The sequence below is a fragment of the Pristiophorus japonicus genome, chromosome 4 (genome assembly GCF_044704955.1).
Source record: "Pristiophorus japonicus isolate sPriJap1 chromosome 4, sPriJap1.hap1, whole genome shotgun sequence".
In the NCBI taxonomy this organism is placed as follows: domain Eukaryota; kingdom Metazoa; phylum Chordata; class Chondrichthyes; family Pristiophoridae; genus Pristiophorus; species Pristiophorus japonicus.
Genome location: NC_091980.1, coordinates 305059818 through 305078431, shown reverse-complemented (window position 1 = coordinate 305078431; position 18614 = coordinate 305059818). Strand labels below are relative to the sequence as shown.

General features: G+C 49.1%; 1 protein-coding gene across 1 annotated transcript in view; it reads right to left on the bottom strand.

Moving 5' to 3' along the window:
- The window catches only part of LOC139263492 (26S proteasome regulatory subunit 4), a 29112-nt gene extending 10821 nt beyond the window's left edge, over positions 1 to 18291 (bottom strand). The window contains exons 1-7 of the mRNA XM_070879653.1: positions 18180 to 18291; positions 11117 to 11170; positions 8244 to 8340; positions 6552 to 6676; positions 2604 to 2789; positions 1827 to 1955; positions 160 to 256 (exon numbers count right to left, since the gene is read on the bottom strand). Of these exons, the coding sequence (XP_070735754.1) occupies positions 160 to 256; positions 1827 to 1955; positions 2604 to 2789; positions 6552 to 6676; positions 8244 to 8340; positions 11117 to 11170; positions 18180 to 18182 (691 nt within the window). The 5' untranslated portion in view covers positions 18183 to 18291. The remainder of the gene's footprint in view (positions 1 to 159; positions 257 to 1826; positions 1956 to 2603; positions 2790 to 6551; positions 6677 to 8243; positions 8341 to 11116; positions 11171 to 18179) is intronic.
- Between the last annotated feature and the right edge of the window lie 323 nt (positions 18292 to 18614).

The window sequence follows — 18614 nt, the reverse complement described above, 5'->3', positions numbered from 1 at the left end:
ATTGTGACCCCTCAACTGGGGTACACTGACCGTGGCAGAAACACAAGAACATTTATATTTTAGCAGCCCCTTCTATTCCGCTGGCGCTGAATAGATAGAAAGGGTTTAAAAATATAATTAAGAATAAGTTAACGCTGATAATTTACAGATATAATTTACCTGTACCAGGTGCGCCGTACAGAATGACTCCTTTAGGAGGTTTAATTCCCATTTCTTCATAATATTCAGGATGGGTGAGCGGAAGTTCCACAGATTCCTACAAGGCACACAGGACATTTTTTTTTTTAAATATGGAGGAATATATCTATTTATACACACATGCATATCTAGCTATATCTATATTAAAAAATCTTCCACCTCCTCTATAAATATTAAATTCCTGCTGTCACATTTTTGTCACACGTGTGTGTCAACTTAGACCGTACAAGTATTGTATGTGGTTCTGGGCTCCATACTACAAGGAGGACATTAAAGCACTGAAGAAAATAAATGCAGAGGAGATTTACAAAGATGTTACCAGAACTGAGAGGTTACAACAATCAAGAAAGATTGAGCGAAGAGGAGAGGCCTGTTGAAGGTCTTGTAAATTATAACAGCGGTTTTATAGGTTGGATGTGGAGAAACTGTCTCCATGTGTGGGTGAGTCCAGAACAGGGAGGTATGTACAACATAGTTGGGAGGAATTTCTTTACACAGAGCGTGGTGAGAATGTGGAACTCGCTGCCACGTGGGGTGGCTGAAGCAGGGGAGACAGAGAGGGAGAAGGGAGGAAGCTCGTGAGGACCAGTTGGGCAGAATGGCCCGTTTCAGATTCCAATTATAAATCCATATATTCACCTTTATAATTGAAACTGTCTATGTAAACCGGTCACGTTGTAATTACATCATAGGCAGTCCCTCGAAATTGAGGAAGACTTGCTTCCACTCTAAGAGTGAGTTCTTAGGTGACTTTACAGTCCAATACGGGAATGACAGTCTCTGCCACAGGCGGGACAGACAGCCATTGAAAGAAAGGGTGGGGGTGGGGGTGGGGGGAAAGAGTATTGTTTGCCGCACGCTCCTTCCGCTGCCTGCGCTTATTTTCTGCATGTTCTCGGCGACGAGACTCAAGGTGCTCAGCGTCCTCCTGGATGCTCTTCCTCACTTAGGGTGGTCTTTGGCCAGATAATTACACCCCATTGCTATGGTGGCACTGTAACACCTCATAGTTGCCAACTCCTCAGCCTGCACCAACCGAAAAACTCCTTTGCTCCAACCAACTCTACTTCCCAAATTGTCAATAAGTCTTGTTATTTAAGTATGAATAATCTGAAATCCCAAGTACTATGCAAAATTAAGGACAGAATACATGATTTTAAAATGGGGACTGACCTGGTCTAGTCAACCCCACTTCATGCAGAAAACAAGCACAGGCAGCAAAAGGAGCGTGCGACAAACCAGATTCACCACTACACTTGGTCTGGACTCCTCGTGCAACACGAGAGATCGACTAGTGATATATTAAGTATCTAGCACAGAGTTGCTAAAGTGTCACATTTAATTCCTGTAACACGTTGCCCATTACACATTGCTGATACAAGCCCAGTGCTATAACATACAGTGGCCTCCGACTCGTGTAAGCAACACCACTGGCAGAAACTCTCCCCTTCGTTATTTAATACATTATCAGGCCTCCAAGAATTCCCTTCATGGCCCAACAGTCCTCGTGGCCCAACCAGCCGCACTAAGTGTTTGGAGTTTTATCCCAGAACACGAAGACATTCTTGAATTGAAGGGAGTCACTGAATTTTGAATTTGATTTTTATTGAAGAAAAAGCAGCTCTGACCTTGATTTCCTGGATCTGACTGTCCAGGCCGCCGATGTCAGCGTACGTCTCCTGCGGAGCCTTCTCCACTTTCATAACAGTCACCAGCGGATCCGTGTCATCGGTCAGCACCCCTATCACAGCGTGGACCTGATGCGAAGGGCAAACAAAACGTGTTATTTTGTGTTTACAAGCTATTTAAGACATTTCAGGAGCGTCAGGGTCTGACGTGGTCTGAGCTCGTGGGGGGGTGGGGAGAAGGTGGCATCTGAAGGCAAAAAAATTATGCACAAAAATCAATCGGCAGCTCTGTAATTAGGTCAAAACAAGTTAAGCGTGATTCACAGGAGAAGAAAGAAAGGCAGTTCCCCTGAGTTGAGGATGACTTGCTTCCGCACTAACATGAGTTCTCAGGTGACTGAAGCTAGGTCCCAAACTTCATTTTAAAGGGTGAACCAGGCTCTCCTGCATGGGCCACACACACACACACTTATACTGACCCTCTCCCTCCTTCCCTCCTTCAGGTCCTCTCGCCCTGGTTTTCAGAGATTAAGCAGCTTTCAGATAACAATCAATACAAAGGCTTGCTTGACACTTTTCCATTATGTAAGACTTGTATTTATATAATCGCAATTAAAAAAAAACAAAGTAAATCCCAAACTGATCGCTTTCTGTCTTTGCTATTTCCCATCCCGCCCTGACCCATTATAACATCTGCACAAATACCAAGGGCGCATCCAGCATCAAAATGAAAGGCCGAGCTCGGCACACGTTTAAAACGCTGTAACCTCTCTTTACCTTATGGTTGAGTAGGACGGAGCAGCCGGGCTCAAGCAGATCTTTATCCACGAATGACAAGATGCTGACGTAATGCTCGGAGCCAACAGACGTCGACACAATGGCGTGGTTGTCGTCTATGATTTCCTCCAAAGTACCCACAGACATTGGTGTCCCTCTCAGGTCATCCACTTTAGACCTCTCCTCCTGTTAGGTCAAAGGGAGAGTCAACAAGTTGTTTCTTCTTTATGTGAGCATCACTGGCATTTATTCCCCGTCCCTGATGTGGTGGTGGGTGATCTTCTTAAACCACTGGTAGCGGTTTGATACAAGAGAGTGGCTTACTAGGCCACTTCAGAGGGAAGTTAAAGAGTGAACCACATTACTGTGGGTCTGGAGTCACATCTAGGCCCAGACCGGGTAAGGACGGCAGGTGTTCTTCCCCAAAGGACATTAGTGAGCCAGTCGGGTTTTTACGACAATCCGACAGTTTCACGGTCACTTTCCAGATTTTGATCCACCCGCTTTTTATTTCCAGATTTAAAATCTGATTAAATTGAACAAGACCGAGATGGGTTGAGAGTAGCAGCACCACTGGTGCAGTGCTGTTTTGGTGCTCTGTGTCAGGGCAGTGCTGAGCTAACTGTCTTTGCCACATCACTACATGCAAATGATATGTAACTACATAGAATTTACAGCACAGTAACAGGCCATTCGGTCCAAGTGGTCTGTGCGGATGTTTATGCCCCACACGAGTCTCCCCCTCCCATGACTACTTCATTCCACCCCATCAACATATCCTTCTATTTCTTTTTCCCTCGTATGTTTATCCAGCTTCCCCGTAAATGACGTGTCGGTGCTGCGCGCATGTCACTCGTGGTGGGTTAGAACATAAGAAATAGGAGCAGGAGTAGGCCATTTAATAAGATCATGGCTGATCTGATCATGGACTCAGCTCCACTTCCCTGCCCGCTCCCCACAACCCTTTACTCCCTTATCGCTCAAAAATCTGTCGATTTCCACTTTAAATATATTCAAAGACCCAGCCTCCACAGCTCTCTGGGGCAGAGAATTCCACAGACTTACAACCCTCAGAGAGAAGAAATTCCTCCTCATCTCAGTTTTAAATGGGCGACCCCTTATTCTGAGACTATGTCCTCTAGCTTTAACTTCCCCTATGAGTGGAAATATTCTCTCTGCATCCACCTTGTCAAGCCCCCTCATTATTTCATGTTTCAATAAGATCACCTTTCATTCTTCTGAACTCCAATGTGTAGAGGCCCAACCTGCTCAACCTATTTTCATAAGTCAACCCCCTCATCTCCGGAATCAACCTAGTGAAACTTCTCTGAACAACCTCCAATGCAAGTATATCGTTCCTTAAATACAGAGACCAAAACTGTACGCAGTACTCCAGGTGTGGCCTCACCAATACCCTGTACAGTTGTAGCAGGACTTCTCTGCTTTTATACTCTATCCCCTTGCAATAAACGCCAACATGCCATTTGCCTTCCTGATTACTTGCTGTACCTGCATACTAACTTTTTGTGTATCATGCACAAGGATCCCCAGGTCCCTTTGTACTGCAGCACTGTGCAATTTTTCTCAATTTAAATTGTAATTTGCTTTTCTATTTTTTCTGCCAAAATGGATAACCTCATACTTTCCCACATTATACTCCATCTGCCAGATTTTTGTCCACTCACCTAGCCTGTCTATATCCCTCTGTAGATGTTGTGTCCTCCTCACAATTTGCTTTCCCACCCATCTTTGTATCATCAGCAAACTTGGTGACATTATGCTCGGTCCCTTCATCCAAGTCATTAATGTAGATTGTAAATAGTTGATGCGCCAGCACTGATCCCTGCGGCAACCCACTAGTTACTGTTTGCCAACTGGAAAATGACCCATTTATCCCGACTCTCTGTTAGTTAACCAATCCTCTATCCATGCTAATATATTCCCCCTAACCCCGTGCACTTTTATCTTGTGTAGTAACCTTTTATGTGGCACCTTATTGAATGCCTTCTGGAAATCCAAATGCACCAGGGCGTTAGGAGCGCCAGGGCTGGAATTTCGTGTCCCGGTAGTCAGTGTAGGGCTGCTGGCTGCCCCCAGCATCAGGAGGCTTTTCTAGTGTGGGCTGGATGTAGGGAGGGAGGGAGGGGCACTAGACAGGGTTTGGAGACTCCACTTCAGCACCCATTGCAAACAGCACTGGGCAGCCCAGGTGCATTACAAATCAGCCCCCCCCCCCCACCACCACCACCCCACTCCCCACACACACAACACTGAACTAAGTCTCAACAGTTGATTGGAAACTGTTAAAATATCGCCGCAGGCAAAATGCTGTTGAAATGCTGCAGGATTTGAGTCCCTGTGTTGGCCGTGACAAGTATCGTGGAGGGACCTGAAGAAAACCCAAGATTTGGGTGGTGGGCTGAGTGAAAATAAAGACAGAATTTTATTAAAACGTTTGGGCAACACAAGACGATAACATGGATTCATCAGCTCCCTGCATTATCAAACATCATCATAGGCAGACCCTCGAAATCGAGGAAGACTTGCTTCCACTCTAAAAGTGAGTTCCCAGGTGACGGAACAGTCCAATAAAGGAATTACAGTCTCTGTCACAGGTGGGACAGACAGTGGTTGAAGGAAAGGGTGGGTGGGACAGGTTTGCAGCTCGCTCTTTCCGCTGCCTGCACTTGGTTTCTGCATGCTCTCGGCGACGATACTTGAGGTGCTCAGCGCCCTCTCGGATGCTCTTCCTCGACTTAGGGCAGTCTTTGGCCAGGGACAAAGCATAGAGCATGGAGGACTCGCATGGCAGAATGCAGGCAGCCAATGCATGGCACCCGACAGTCACGGACACAGTTTAGAATGAGCAGTTAATACTTAGCGGAGTGCATGAACTTCCCCACCCAATTGGCAGAGTGGCTAGTGCAGTCGAGAGTGCTGTTCTGGGGCTGGGATGATGGCACTCTGCTGTGGAAGAGTAAAGGGCAGCTTCAGTGTGGAACTGGCAATGGTACAACTGACAGGGGAGTGCAGTGGAGCGGCAACGTGATAGACCATCGGTTTTACGAGATCAGGTTCTGACAGCCGCGACGCTCTGCGGATCAAAGGATGGGAATTCTGATTGGCAAAGTTTACATACTCGCGCCACATCCTTATTTTTAAATAAGCAGGATGTGTAGGGTACGTCAAATGTTCTGATGGGCTCTGCCAAGTGGAATTTGCGCCCTCGAATCCAACAACTTAGAAATCAGTGTAAGAGAGAACACCTCAACTAGGTTAAATGGCCTCTGGTTATGCAAGGTTCGAGGGGTGGGGGGTAATGGAGAGGGGAGTGAGGGGCTGATTACTCTGAAATTTGCAAGGCACCTTTGCTCTTTGCAAAAAGGTTTTTTCATTTTTGGTCACTATATACAGTGTACACTTTTGGTCTCCTGACCCAAGGAAGGATATACTTGTCTTAGAGGGAGTGCAATAAAGGTTCACCAGCCTGATTCCTGGGATGGGGCGAGGAGAGATTGAGTAGACTAGGCCTATATTCTCTAGCGTTTAGGAGAATGAGAGGAGATCTCATTGAGACACAAAATTCTTAAGGGGCTTGACTAGGTAGATGCAGGGAGGATGTTTCCTCTGGCTGGGGTGTCTGGAACCAGGGGTCACAGTCTCAGAATAAGGGGCCGGCCATTTAGGACTGAGATGAGGAGAAATTTCTTCACTCAGAAGGTGGTGAATCTTTGAAATTATCTACCTCTGAAGGCTGTTCATGCTTGTCGTTGAGTATATTCAAGACAGATATTGATAAATTTTTGGATACTAAGGGATATAGTGGATCGGGCGGGACGGTGGATTTGAAGTAGAAGATCAGCCATGATCGAATTGAATGGCGGAGCAGGGCTGAATGGCCTACTCCTGCTCCTATTTCTTATATTCTTGTATCTTTCCCGAACAAACCTCTTGTTTTTCTTCAAGTGGTTTCATTTGTTCCTGATTTCTGATGAATTCTTCTTCCATCAAGAGATAATCTTTTATCCTCTCCAGTTTCAGCAACTTCAGTCTGCACTGTGTGTGAGGGGTCACTGTCACAATTGAAGGAAAGAGATGAATTACTCTCAGAGCAGACTTACACAGAGACTTTCACAGTTGTTGACAGTGCTTTACTGAGGCGAGATCCTACAAATCTCCTGGGAGGACAGACGCACCAACATTAGCGTCCTTGACCAGGCCAACATCCCCAGCACTGAAGCACTGACCACACTCGATCAGCTCCGCTGGGCAGGCCACATAGTTTGCATGCCAGACACGAGATTCCCAAAGCAAGCGCTCTACTCGGAACTCCTTCACGGCAAACGAGCCAAAGGTGGGCAGAGGAAACGTTACAAGGACACCCTCAAAGCCTCCCTGATAAAGTGCAACATCCCCACTGACACCTGGGAGTCCCTGGTCAAAGACCGCCCTAAGTGGAGGGAGTGCATCCGGGAGGGCGCTGAGCACCTCGAGTCTCGTCGCCGAGAGCATGCAGAAATCAAGCGCAGGCAGCGGAAGGAGCGTGCTGCAAACCAGGCTCCCCACCCACCCTTTCCTTCAACCACTGTCTGTCCCACCTGTGACAGAGACTGTAATTCCCATGTTGGACTGTATAGCCACCGTATTGAACTCATGCTAAGAGTGGAAGCAAGTCTTCCTCGATTCCGAGGGACTGTCTATGATATGACTGAGTCGTTTTAAGGGATTGCCCATTGGGGAACTAACCTCTCCACACAAGATGATGTGTGAAATTCTGTCTCCTCAGTACCAAGAGACTGGAATTGCTGGTGGTGACTGAAGATATGAGCGCCAGTGGGGAAACTCGAAACAGCAAACAAAATGTACAAAGTAACTGGATTAAATTACAACCAAAAGTGAAGTCAAAGGGACTAAATTAAACCATGTCTGGGAGTAATTCAAAGCTGTAAAACAATCTTGTGATTCAGCTGACTGATATCAAGGCGAGGTGTGACAATAATATGTAGCTGCTGTTCGAATCCAGGTGAATTAGACCAAGCATGGGAGAGCTAGCCAAGAAATATGTTATGTGATGACAACAAAATTCAGATATATTTTTACATGAACACTGCATTTTATAATTAAAATATTATGCTTGTAAAAGTCAGAGATAGAATATGAACCAAGGTTTTAAAAGTGGTGACGGGCAGGAGTAATAAATTGGCGTAATTAGAAGAAATTCTGCCTTCGTAAAGGCACCAGATATTACGCAGAGCAGAGCTTCATCCAAGGATAGTTAACGTTATATTACTTAACTCTTCTGTGGACAAAAAAGAGGTGGGCAAAATATTGGATCTTGAAAGGGATGTGGAATGTTATTGAGAGGTGCGACGATTGATTACCCTACAGAACTGGGATTGTGGGAATGTCATTTGTGAAATACAACCAGCTCGAGGTCAAATAATGCAGGCAGACATCCCCGAGCGCTTGCAGTGGCATCTCGGCTCAGGGATGAATGGGACACTCCGAGGAAGCTTTATTTGCGGTTAATTCACCTAAAGCAGAAGCGGGAGCCAATGCCTTTCCTGCTCCCACACTCTGGTAACAGGGCAATGCAATGAGCAGCTCTGGTGGTGAAGAGGCTGGTGTAGGAAGCCTTACCCAAGGGCAACTTGCTGGCAGCATCTGGTCCTTTTGTTTTCTTCTTCTTCTTCCCCACTCGAGTTGGGACAGGTGGCTCATATTTCTTCTTCTTATCCTTTCAAAAACAAAAAAGTTATTTTTAATCTCCCGAATCTGTACACGTTTACCCATATATTGTAGGAAGGATATTTCATTGAAACTTATAGAATTCTTAAGGGGCTTAACATAAGAATTAGGAGTAGGCCATTCGGCCCCTCTAGCCTGCTCCGCCATTCAATGAGATCATGGCTGATCTTCTAACACAACTCCACTTTCCTGCACTATCCCCATATCCATTGATTCCCTTAATATTCAAAAATCTATCGATCTCTGTCTTAAATATACTCAAAGACTGAGCCTCCACAGCCCTCTGGAGTAGAGAATTCCAAAGATTCACCACTCTCTGAGTGAAGAAATTTCTTCTCATCTCAGTCCAAAATGGCCAACCCCTTATCCTGAGACTGTGACCCCTGGTCCTAGACTCCTCAGCCAGAGGAAACATCCTACCCTATCAAGCCCTGTAATCATTTTATATTTCAATGAGATCACCTCTCATTCTTCTAAACTCTAAAGAATATGGGTCTAGTCTACTCAATCTCTCCTCATAGGGTATTTCCCTCATCCCAGGAATCAGTCTGGTGAACCTTCGTTGCACTCCCTCTATGGCAAGTATATCCTTCCTTAGGTAAGGAGACCAAAACTGTACACAATACTCCAGGTATGGTCTCACCAGGGCCCGAAAGAATTGGTTTTATGATCGCACAAGTGGTCAAAACAACAAAAAGAAATTATCAGAGGGTGACCCTGTTGCCCACACACTCTTTATTGTACAGGGCTGTAGTAATACCTGCCCTCCTGTATGGTTCAGAGACATGGACCATGTACAGTAGACACCAAGTCGTTGGAGAAATATCACCAACGATGTCTCCGCAAGATCCCACAAATCCCCTGGGAGGACAGGCGCATTAACATCAGCGTCCCCGCCCAGGACATTTCCATTCCTGGAGATGGGTACAAGCCCCATTGTAACAATTTAAAAATACATTGTTGGGGTGTGGGCAATGCTGGGGATTTATTGCTAGTTGCCCTGAGAACATGATAGTGGGCCTTGGTCCTGGCCTGTAAGACCATCAGCAGGCCGGGGCCATTAGAGGGAGCAGCGTGCGACGGCGCCACTGCAGGGAGCAGAGCGTGCTGCTGCAGGAGGGCGACGGCTGACTGCGGGGTCAGGATGAAGGAGCGGCAAGAGTTCGTAGAGGGATGTGATCGGGGCCCAGGAGAGGCAAAGGTTCGGGGCCCAGCAGAGGCGAGGGCCCAGGGGCAGCACGGGCCCAGCCCACACTGCGATATGTGTGCGCAGTAGGCCCGTGCAGCAGAGCAGGTCTCCAATTGTCTTGGTTAATCCTTGCCACTGGACCAAGACCTAGCTCTGTCAAGCCCGTGTGGTGCCTGGTGTGCAACGGCCACCACACGTTAAAAGAATCCACGCACAGGAATCTTCCACCCTTCAGGATGTAGTTCGGGACCCGGAATATTATTGAAACACCTGTGAACGCATCCATTTTTGGCGTGGAAGCAAGTTATCCTCGTTTGATGATGATATAATTGCAATAAGATGTCTTTACTCTTGTACTCAAATCCTCTTGCAATAAAGCCCAACATACGATTTACTTTCTTAAATGCTTGCTGTACCCACGTTAACTTTCAGTGATTCATGTCCCTCTGAACACCAACATTTCCCAATCTCCCACCATTTAAAAAAATACTCTGCTTTTCTATTTTTCCTACCAAAGTGGATAACTTCACATTTCTCCACATTATATTCCACTTGCCATGTTCTTGCCCACTCACTTAGTCTGTCTATATTCCCTTGAAGCCTCTTTGCATCCTCCTCATAACTGACATTCCCACCTAGCTTTGTGTCACCCGCAAACTTGAATATATTAAATTTGGTCCCCTTGATTATCCACTATTGGGATTTTTTTTAAATTGTCTTCTACCATGAAGACCGATACAAAATATTGGTTCAACGTTTCTACCATTTCCCTGTTCTCCATGATTAATTCCCCAGTCTCATCCTCCAGGGGACCAACATTTACTTTAGCCACTCTTTTCCTTTTTAAATACCTGTAGAAATTCTTACTATCTGTTTTTATATTTTGAGCTAGTTTACTTTCATAATCTATCTTCCCTCTCTTTATCATTTCTTTAGTCGTTAATTTCCCAATCTTCTGGCCTCCCACTAGTCTTGGCCACATTATATGACCTTGTTTTCAATTTGATACCATCCCTTATTTCCTTTGCTGGCCACAGATGGTTATCCCTTCTCTTCCAGTCTTTCCTTCTCATTTGGATATATTTTTGTTGCGAGTTATGATATATCTCCTTAAATGTCTGCCACTGCTCATCATCATCCCACACTTTAGTCTATTTTCCCAGTCCACTTTAGCCAACTCTGTCCTCATACCTTTATGGTCTCCTTTATTTAAGCTTAGGACCCTAGTTTGAGAACCAACTTTCTCACCATCCAACTGAATTTTAAATTCAACCAATTAGGACTGAGATGAGGAGACATTTCTTCACTCAAAGGGAATTCTCTACCCCAGAGGGCTGTGGAGACTCAGTCGTTGAGTATATTCCAGACTGAGTGCGATAGATTTTAGGATACTAAGGGAATCAAGGGATATGGGGATCGTGTGGGAGGGTGGCGTTGAGCTAGATCAGCCATGATCTTGCTGAATGGCCTTCCCCTGCTCCTAATTCTTATGACTGTCTAATTGTGGATTTTATTATAGCTTAAGATATTGTAACAATGCCCACTCTGAATGGCGATGACATGCTCAAACACTCACCTTATCATCTTTCTTACCACCTCCAGCTCCATGACCACCACTTTGACTTTGACCCTGAAAAGGAAAAAAAAAAAAGAGATTATAAAACAAGGTGGGTAAATGGAGTGGGGGTACAGATCAGCCATGATCTAACTCAATGGTGGAAGAGGCTCACAGGGTTGAGTGGATCACTCAATATTTGAAGCACGTTATAACAGATATATAATTGTATATCTATCTATAGTAAACGTTTTGCATTTAGCACATACTTCCTCTATTACACTTTGCTGATAATATAACTGATATAAAATAGTGCACCCCCTGACTGTGAGCAATGCCACAGCAGCTCGGTTGGCCTCTCTCTTCTGCATCTCATTTACTGCAAACTGATGACCAATGTCTGCCCTGAATTGCAAAAATCTGCAGGGCAAACACGTGCTTGTGATGTAGGCAAAGCCATGCCAGAGGTAGTCAGAAACCTCGATCATCTGTTCAGCCACAAAGATATCATCCAATGGGAAATGCTTATTCCTAGACGAATTCCCTACAGCTTTTACTGAAATTTGTCACAGATATTTTATTTTTATTTGTCTACCTCGGGAAAAAGACTTGGATTTCTATAGCGCCTTTCACGACCACCGGACGTCCCAAAGCGCTTTACGACCAATGAAGTACTTTTTGAAGTGTAGCCACTTTTGTCATATGGAAAATGTGACAGCCAATTTGCGCATTGCAAAGCTTCCACAAATAGCAATGTGATAATGACTGGATAATCTGTTTTTAGTGATGTTAATTGAGGAATAAATACTGGGCAGGACACTGGGGAGAACTCCTCTGCTCTTCTTCGAAATACCCTGGAGTGCATGGGAACTTTTACATCTACCCAAGAGATCAGATTGCGCCTTGGTTTAACGTCTCATCCGAAAGACGGCACCTCCGACAGTGCAGCGCTCCCTCAGTACTGCACTGGAGTGTCAGCCTGGATTTTTGTGCTCAGATCTCTGGAGTGGGACTTGAACCCGCAACCTTCTGACTCAAGAGTGCCACCAACTGAGCCACAGCCATTACTAATGGTTGAGAGCACACAATGTATGGGGTTGCACCATCTAGTGGATAGGAGGAGTGTTGATGGGCCTGGCAAACAATTTTCATTCTTCTGTGAGCCGCACCGACCTGTGTGAGAACACCTCCGCAGGTTGGGGCTGTAGAGCTGGAGCGTCGGGCCCTGGAACAGTGTGGGCGAATGAGGGTATCAGGCCCAGAAGAACCGAGGGCCTAGGGGCAGCACGGGCCAGCCCACACTGCGATATCTGTGCGCACTAGGTCCGTGCAGCAGAGCTGGTCGCCCGTGGCCTTGGTTAACCCTTGCCACTGGATAAAGACCTAGCTCTGTCGAGCCCGTGTGGTGGCTGATATGCAACGGTCACCACACGTTAAAAAAATCCACGCACAGGCATCTTCCACCCCCTCAACTGGAGTTCAGAACTGGAATATCGGGTCCTTCATTGAAAGATCTGTGAACTTATGTGGAAGCAAGTCATCCTCGTTCGAGGGACTGCCTATGATGATGCTGATATATATATCTCACTGATTGTCTTGTATTGCATGTCTTCGCCAGGACAAATCAGATCTAAGGATCAATTTTCCTTTTCTCGTTGGTTCAGAACTATTTCTCAATTCTAATTAGAGATTTTCCACTTCTTTTATTTGCCAATCACATAACATAGATGCCTTCTGCCAGGTTTCAGTGTCCTCCCGAATCACATTCCACCAAAATAGTGTTCCCCATCACATGGAAGCCCGAGTTTTCTCTATGATGCAGCTGCCGTATCACAGCAAGAGGAAAGCTGCTGAGATCGGTCCGCATCGATCTGATCAGAGCGCTGAATTGGGGCAAAGCACACTTGTGGATCGAGTTACCGGGAAGAGTTCTGATCAGTCAGAAAGGTTCACTCTGCCTCGCGTTCTGCTCCTTAAAACCTCCCTCTTTGACCAAGCTTTTGGTCACCTGTCCTAATATCTTCCTATGTGGCTCAGTGTCAAACTTTGTCTCCTGTGAAGTGCATTGAGACGTTTTACTATGTTAAAGGCACTATATAAATGTACGCTGTTTTGTTAGGTGGTACCTTTAACTTCTGACAGAATATTGTATATACATTAACCCTATAGATTGTAGAAGGAAGTGACCGGGGCCCAGGAGAGACGCGAGTCTGGGGCCCAGGAGAGGTGAGGGCCCAGGGGCAGCACGGGCCCAGCCCACACTGCGATATGTGTGCGCTCTCGGTCCGTGCAGCAGAGCTGGTCTCCAGTTCGTCCTGGTTAATCCTTGCCACTGGACCAAGACCTCGCTCTGTCAAGCCCGTGTGGTGGCTGGGATACAACGGCCACCCCACTTAAAAAAAATCCATGCACAGGCATCTTCCACCCTTCAACATGTAGTTCAGGATCCGGAATATTAGGTCCTTCATTGAAACACCTGTCAACTCATTCCTTTTTGGCGTGGAAGCAAGTCATCCTCGCTTTGAGGGACTGCCTATGATGATGAGTGTGAAGCTATATAAAGGCAAGTTGTTGGTAGTACTGCAAAATATCAGAGGGAAGATAATGGCTGTGCCTAGTAAAATGTTCTGAATTATATAAGATTTTTGTTTCTTAATTTTTTCATGATCCCCTTTTTCCCCCCAAACAAGGTTACCTTTGAGTTCATAAATTTAAAAGATGTGCACGTGAAAGTGAACACCAACCAGCAGTACAATTAAAGATTTTTTTCTACCAAAACATAGGTTGTGTCTTGTGAGCGTACAGTTTAGAACTGCAAACACTAGAGTGAGGTACTGGCGGCTGGTGATCTTACACTGGCGCTGGTGACAGCCATTGGAGGCAATGAAGTATAATGAACATTAAAGGCCGAGTTAACACCACTCGCTTTCTTCTATTAATGATACCTCTCGCTCTACAATGAAAAATGTCAGTAGCGAATCCAATGGCGGTAGTTCTGACAGAGTCCCAAAGGGTTTTAAAGGGGTACCAGAGACCTTTGGAGATTTCACTCAACTTAAAACTTTGAAAAATTACTCTGGAAAAGATCTGAGGCAGGTCTATCGAGGAGGCTGAGGCAGACCATCAATTAAAACTTTCCATCTTTGACAAACAGGACTTCTGCTCAGATTGAACAACAGCCTTGCTCACTCACAGAAAGCTCTCGGTAAAACACATCATATATAAAGCCAGAAGTACACAGCACATCTTTCAGCATCTGAAAAGAGATTTAACATTTCAACTTTTATCCAAACCTCATCAACACCCGAAACATTAAGCCGTCTTTTCCCTTTTTCAGATGTTGACAGACCTGCTGTGCACTGTCAGCATTTTCTGCTTTATTTCAGATTTCTAGCATTTACATTTTTTAAATGTTATTAAAACTCCCATCCTTTCAGTGATCACAAGCACGCCAAGCGCCAAAGAATCAGTCTACAGCTCCAGATAAAGTCAAAGCTAGTTCACTTCTGCATCTAAAATATCTACAATTTATAATCCAAAATTAGTCATTGAATAATACATAATGCAAACATGGCTTAAAATCTATATTTTGAATGAATTTCTAAATTTTAAGAAATAATATTTTAGTAACGCAGTGACTGTTCAAATGGGCAAATACATGGCAGATCGAATTTAACGCAGAGAGGTGCGAAGTGGTACATTTTGGTAGGATAAATGAGAGGCAATTTAAACTGTTTTTTGCCTCTCCCAGGAGATCACATGGCTCCGGTTGGGGTGGAGTGTAGAGTGTTTCAGTGTAAGGGGTGTCGCAGTTGTGTGGGGCGGACTAGTTGCTCTTTACCGTTCCCCCATTGTTCATAGGTTTATATGTAACCTTCAGGGCTGTTGACCGGGGCCCATCGGCGCTTTGTCGGCTGGCGCAGACACAATGGGCTAAAATGGCCTCCTTCTGCGTTTCTATGTTTCTAAACTAAATGATACAATTTAAAGGGAGTGCAGGAACAGAGAGACCTGGCCCTGGTAAAGTGCAACATCCCCACTGACACCTGGGAGTCCCTGGTGCAAGACCGCCCTAAGTGGAGGAAGTGCATCCGGGAGGGCGCTGAGCACCTCGAGTCTCGTCGCCGAGAGCGTGCAGAAATCAAGCACAGGCAGCAGAAAGAGCGTGCGACAAACCAGTCCCACCCTCCCCTTCCCTCAACCACTATCTGTCCCACCTGTGACAGAGACTGTGGCTCTCATATCGGACTGTTCAGCCACCAAAGAACTCACTTCAGGAGTGGAAGCAAGTCTTCCTCGATTCCGAGGGACTGGCTATGATGATGATGGTGTACACACATCTTTGAAGGTGACAGAACAAGTTGGGAAGGCTGTTAATAAAGTATATGGGATACTAGGCTTCATTAATAAAGGCACAAGAGTACAAAAGTAAGGAAGTTATGCTAAACCTTTACAAAACACTCAGCTGGAGTGTTCACTTCTAGGCACCACACTTTCGGAAGGATGTCAAAGAGTGTGTACAGAGGAGATTCACTGGAATGGTAGCAGGGATGAGGGACTTCAGTTATGTGGATAGACTGGAAAAACTAGTTTTCCTTCGAGCAGAGAAGGCGAAGAGGAGATTTGATAGAGACATTCAAAATCATGAGTAAATAATGAGAGATCGTTTCCAGTGGCTGAAGGGTTGGTAACCAGAGAACACAGATTTAAGAGACGACAAGAGGAAATATTTAGGTAGCAAGTTGTGATGATCTGGAATTCACTGCCAGAAAGGGCGGTGGGAGCAGATTCAATAGGGTATTGGATAAATACTTGGAGAAAAATGTTACAGAAAGACTTGCATTTCTATAGCGCCTTTCACAACCACTGGATGTCTCAAAGTGCTTTACAGCCAATGAAGTACTTTGAGTAGCCACTGTTGTAATGTCGGAAACGCGGCAGCCAATGTGCGCACACAGCAAGCTCCCACAAACAGCAATGTGATAATGACCAGATAATCTGTTTTGGTGATGCTGTTGAGGGATAAATATTGGCCAGGACATCGGGGATAACTCCCCTGTTCTTCTAAATATGCCATGGGGTCATTTGCGTCCAACCGAAGGGGCAGACGGGGCTTCGGTTTAACGTTTCATCCGAAAGACGGATACAGGGCTATGGGGAAAGAGCAGGGGGAGTGAGTCTAATTGGATCGTTCTACCAAAGAGCTGGCACAGGCACAGTGGGCCGAATGGCCTCCTTCTGTGCTGTATCATTGTGTGAAGAGCCAGTGTGAAATCACCAGATTTAAGGTGACTGGCAAAAGAACCATGGGTGACAGGAGGAAACTATTTTGTACACAGCGAGTTATGGTGATCTGGTATGCGCTGCCTGATGGAAGCAGATTCAATAAATAGTAACTTGGAAATCACCAAGTCCTGGTTTGCCAAGGAACTGACCAGGGAAAGATGAGGCTCCGCTCTCTGCTGGCCTCAAACCCTCTGAACCCCTCTCACCCCCGGGCCTCGATATCCCCTCAAACCACCCCCGAGGCCCTCAGACCCCCTCACCCCCCGGGCCCTCAGACCCCCTCACCCCCCGGGTCCTCATCCCCCCGGGCCCTCAGACCCCCTCACCCCCCGGGCCCTCAGACCCCCTCACCCCCCCGGGCCCTCAGACCCCCTCACCCCCCCGGGCCCTCAGACCCCCTCACCCCCCCGGGCCCTCAGACCCCCTCACCCCCCCGGGTCCTCAGACCCCCTCACCCCCCCGGGTCCTCAGACCCCCTCACCCCCCGGGCCCTCAGATCCCCCGGGCCCTCAGACCCCCTCACCCCCCGGGCCCTCAGACCCCCTCACCCCCCCGGCCCCTCAGACCCCCTCACCCCCCCGGGCCCTCAGACCCCCTCACCCCCCCGGGCCCTCAGACCCCCTCACCCCCCCGGGCCCTCAGACCCCCTCACCCCCCCGGGCCCTCAGATCCCCTCACCCCCCCGGGCCCTCAGACCCCCTCACCCCCCCGGGCCCGCAGACCCCCTCACCCCCCCGGGCCCGCAGACCCCGGGCCCTCAGACCCCCTCACCCCCCCGGGCCCTCAGACCCCCTCACCCCCCCGGGCCCTCAGACCCCCTCACCCCCCCGGGCCCTCAGACCCCCTCACCCCCCCGGGCCCGCAGACCCCGGGCCCTCAGACCCCCTCACCCCCCCGGGCCCTCAGACCCCCTCACCCCCCGGCCCTCAGACCCCCTCACCCCCCGGGCCCTCAGACCCCCTCACCCCCCCGGGCCCGCAGACCCCGGGCCCTCAGACCCCCTCACCCCCCCGGGCCCTCAGACCCCCTCACCCCCCCGGGCCCGCAGACCCCGGGCCCTCAGACCCCCTCACCCCCCGGGCCCTCAGACCCCCTCACCCCCCGGGCCCTCAGACCCCCTCACCCCCCCGGGCCCGCAGACCCCGGGCCCTCAGACCCCCTCACCCCCCCGGGCCCTCAGACCCCCTCACCCCCCCGGGCCCGCAGACCCCGGGCCCTCAGACCCCCTCACCCCCCCGGGCCCTCAGACCCCCTCACCCCCCCGGGCCCGCAGACCCCGGGCCCTCAGACCCCCTCACCCCCCGGGCCCTCAGACCCCCTCACCCCCCCGGGCCCGCAGACCCCGGGCCCTCAGACCCCCTCACCCCCCGGGCCCTCAGACCCCCTCACCCCCCCGGGCCCGCAGACCCCGGGCCCTCAGACCCCCTCACCCCCCCGGGCCCTCAGACCCCCTCACCCCCCCGGGCCCTCAGACCCCCTCACCCCCCCGGGCCCTCAGACCCCCTCACCCCCCCGGGCCCGCAGACCCCGGGCCCTCAGACCCCCTCACCCCCCCGGGCCCTCAGACCCCCTCACCCCCCGGGCCCTCACCCTCCAGGCTCCTCTCTCTCAGTCCGGGCCCGGCCGGGCAGTGGGGGAGGGACGATGAGTTGACAGAAGCGGCGCTCCGGCCCCGCGCTCCCCAGGATTGGGGCTCCCCGCCGGACGGCCCGCTCCCCGACACCGTGCTCCCCGCCCCGGGGCCCCCCGCTCCCCGCGGGCCCAGGGCCCAGGCCCCAGACTCCGGGCCCACTCTCACCATGTCTCTCTCTCTCTCTCTGTGTCTCTCCGGCAGCCTCTGTGCTCACGCGTGACGCAGCGCCGGTCTGACGGGGGCCCAGAGCCGCCAAACGCGATCCGTCCGCTCACAGCTCGAAACCCCGCCCCCTGTCCCTCACACCCTGCCCCTCACACTCTGCCCCCTGTCCCTCACACCCTGCCCCTCACACTCTGCCCCCTGCCCCTCACACACTGTCCCTCACACCCTGCCCTCTGCCCCCTGCCCCTCACACACTGTCCCTCACACCCTGCCCTCTGCCCCCTGCCCTTCACACCCCGCCCCCTGTCCCTCACACCCTGCCCCTCACACTCTGCCCCCTGTCCCTCACACACTGTCCCTCACACCCTGCCCTCTGCCCCCTGCCCTTCACACCCCGCCCCCTGTCCCTCACACCCTGCCCCTCACACCCCGCCC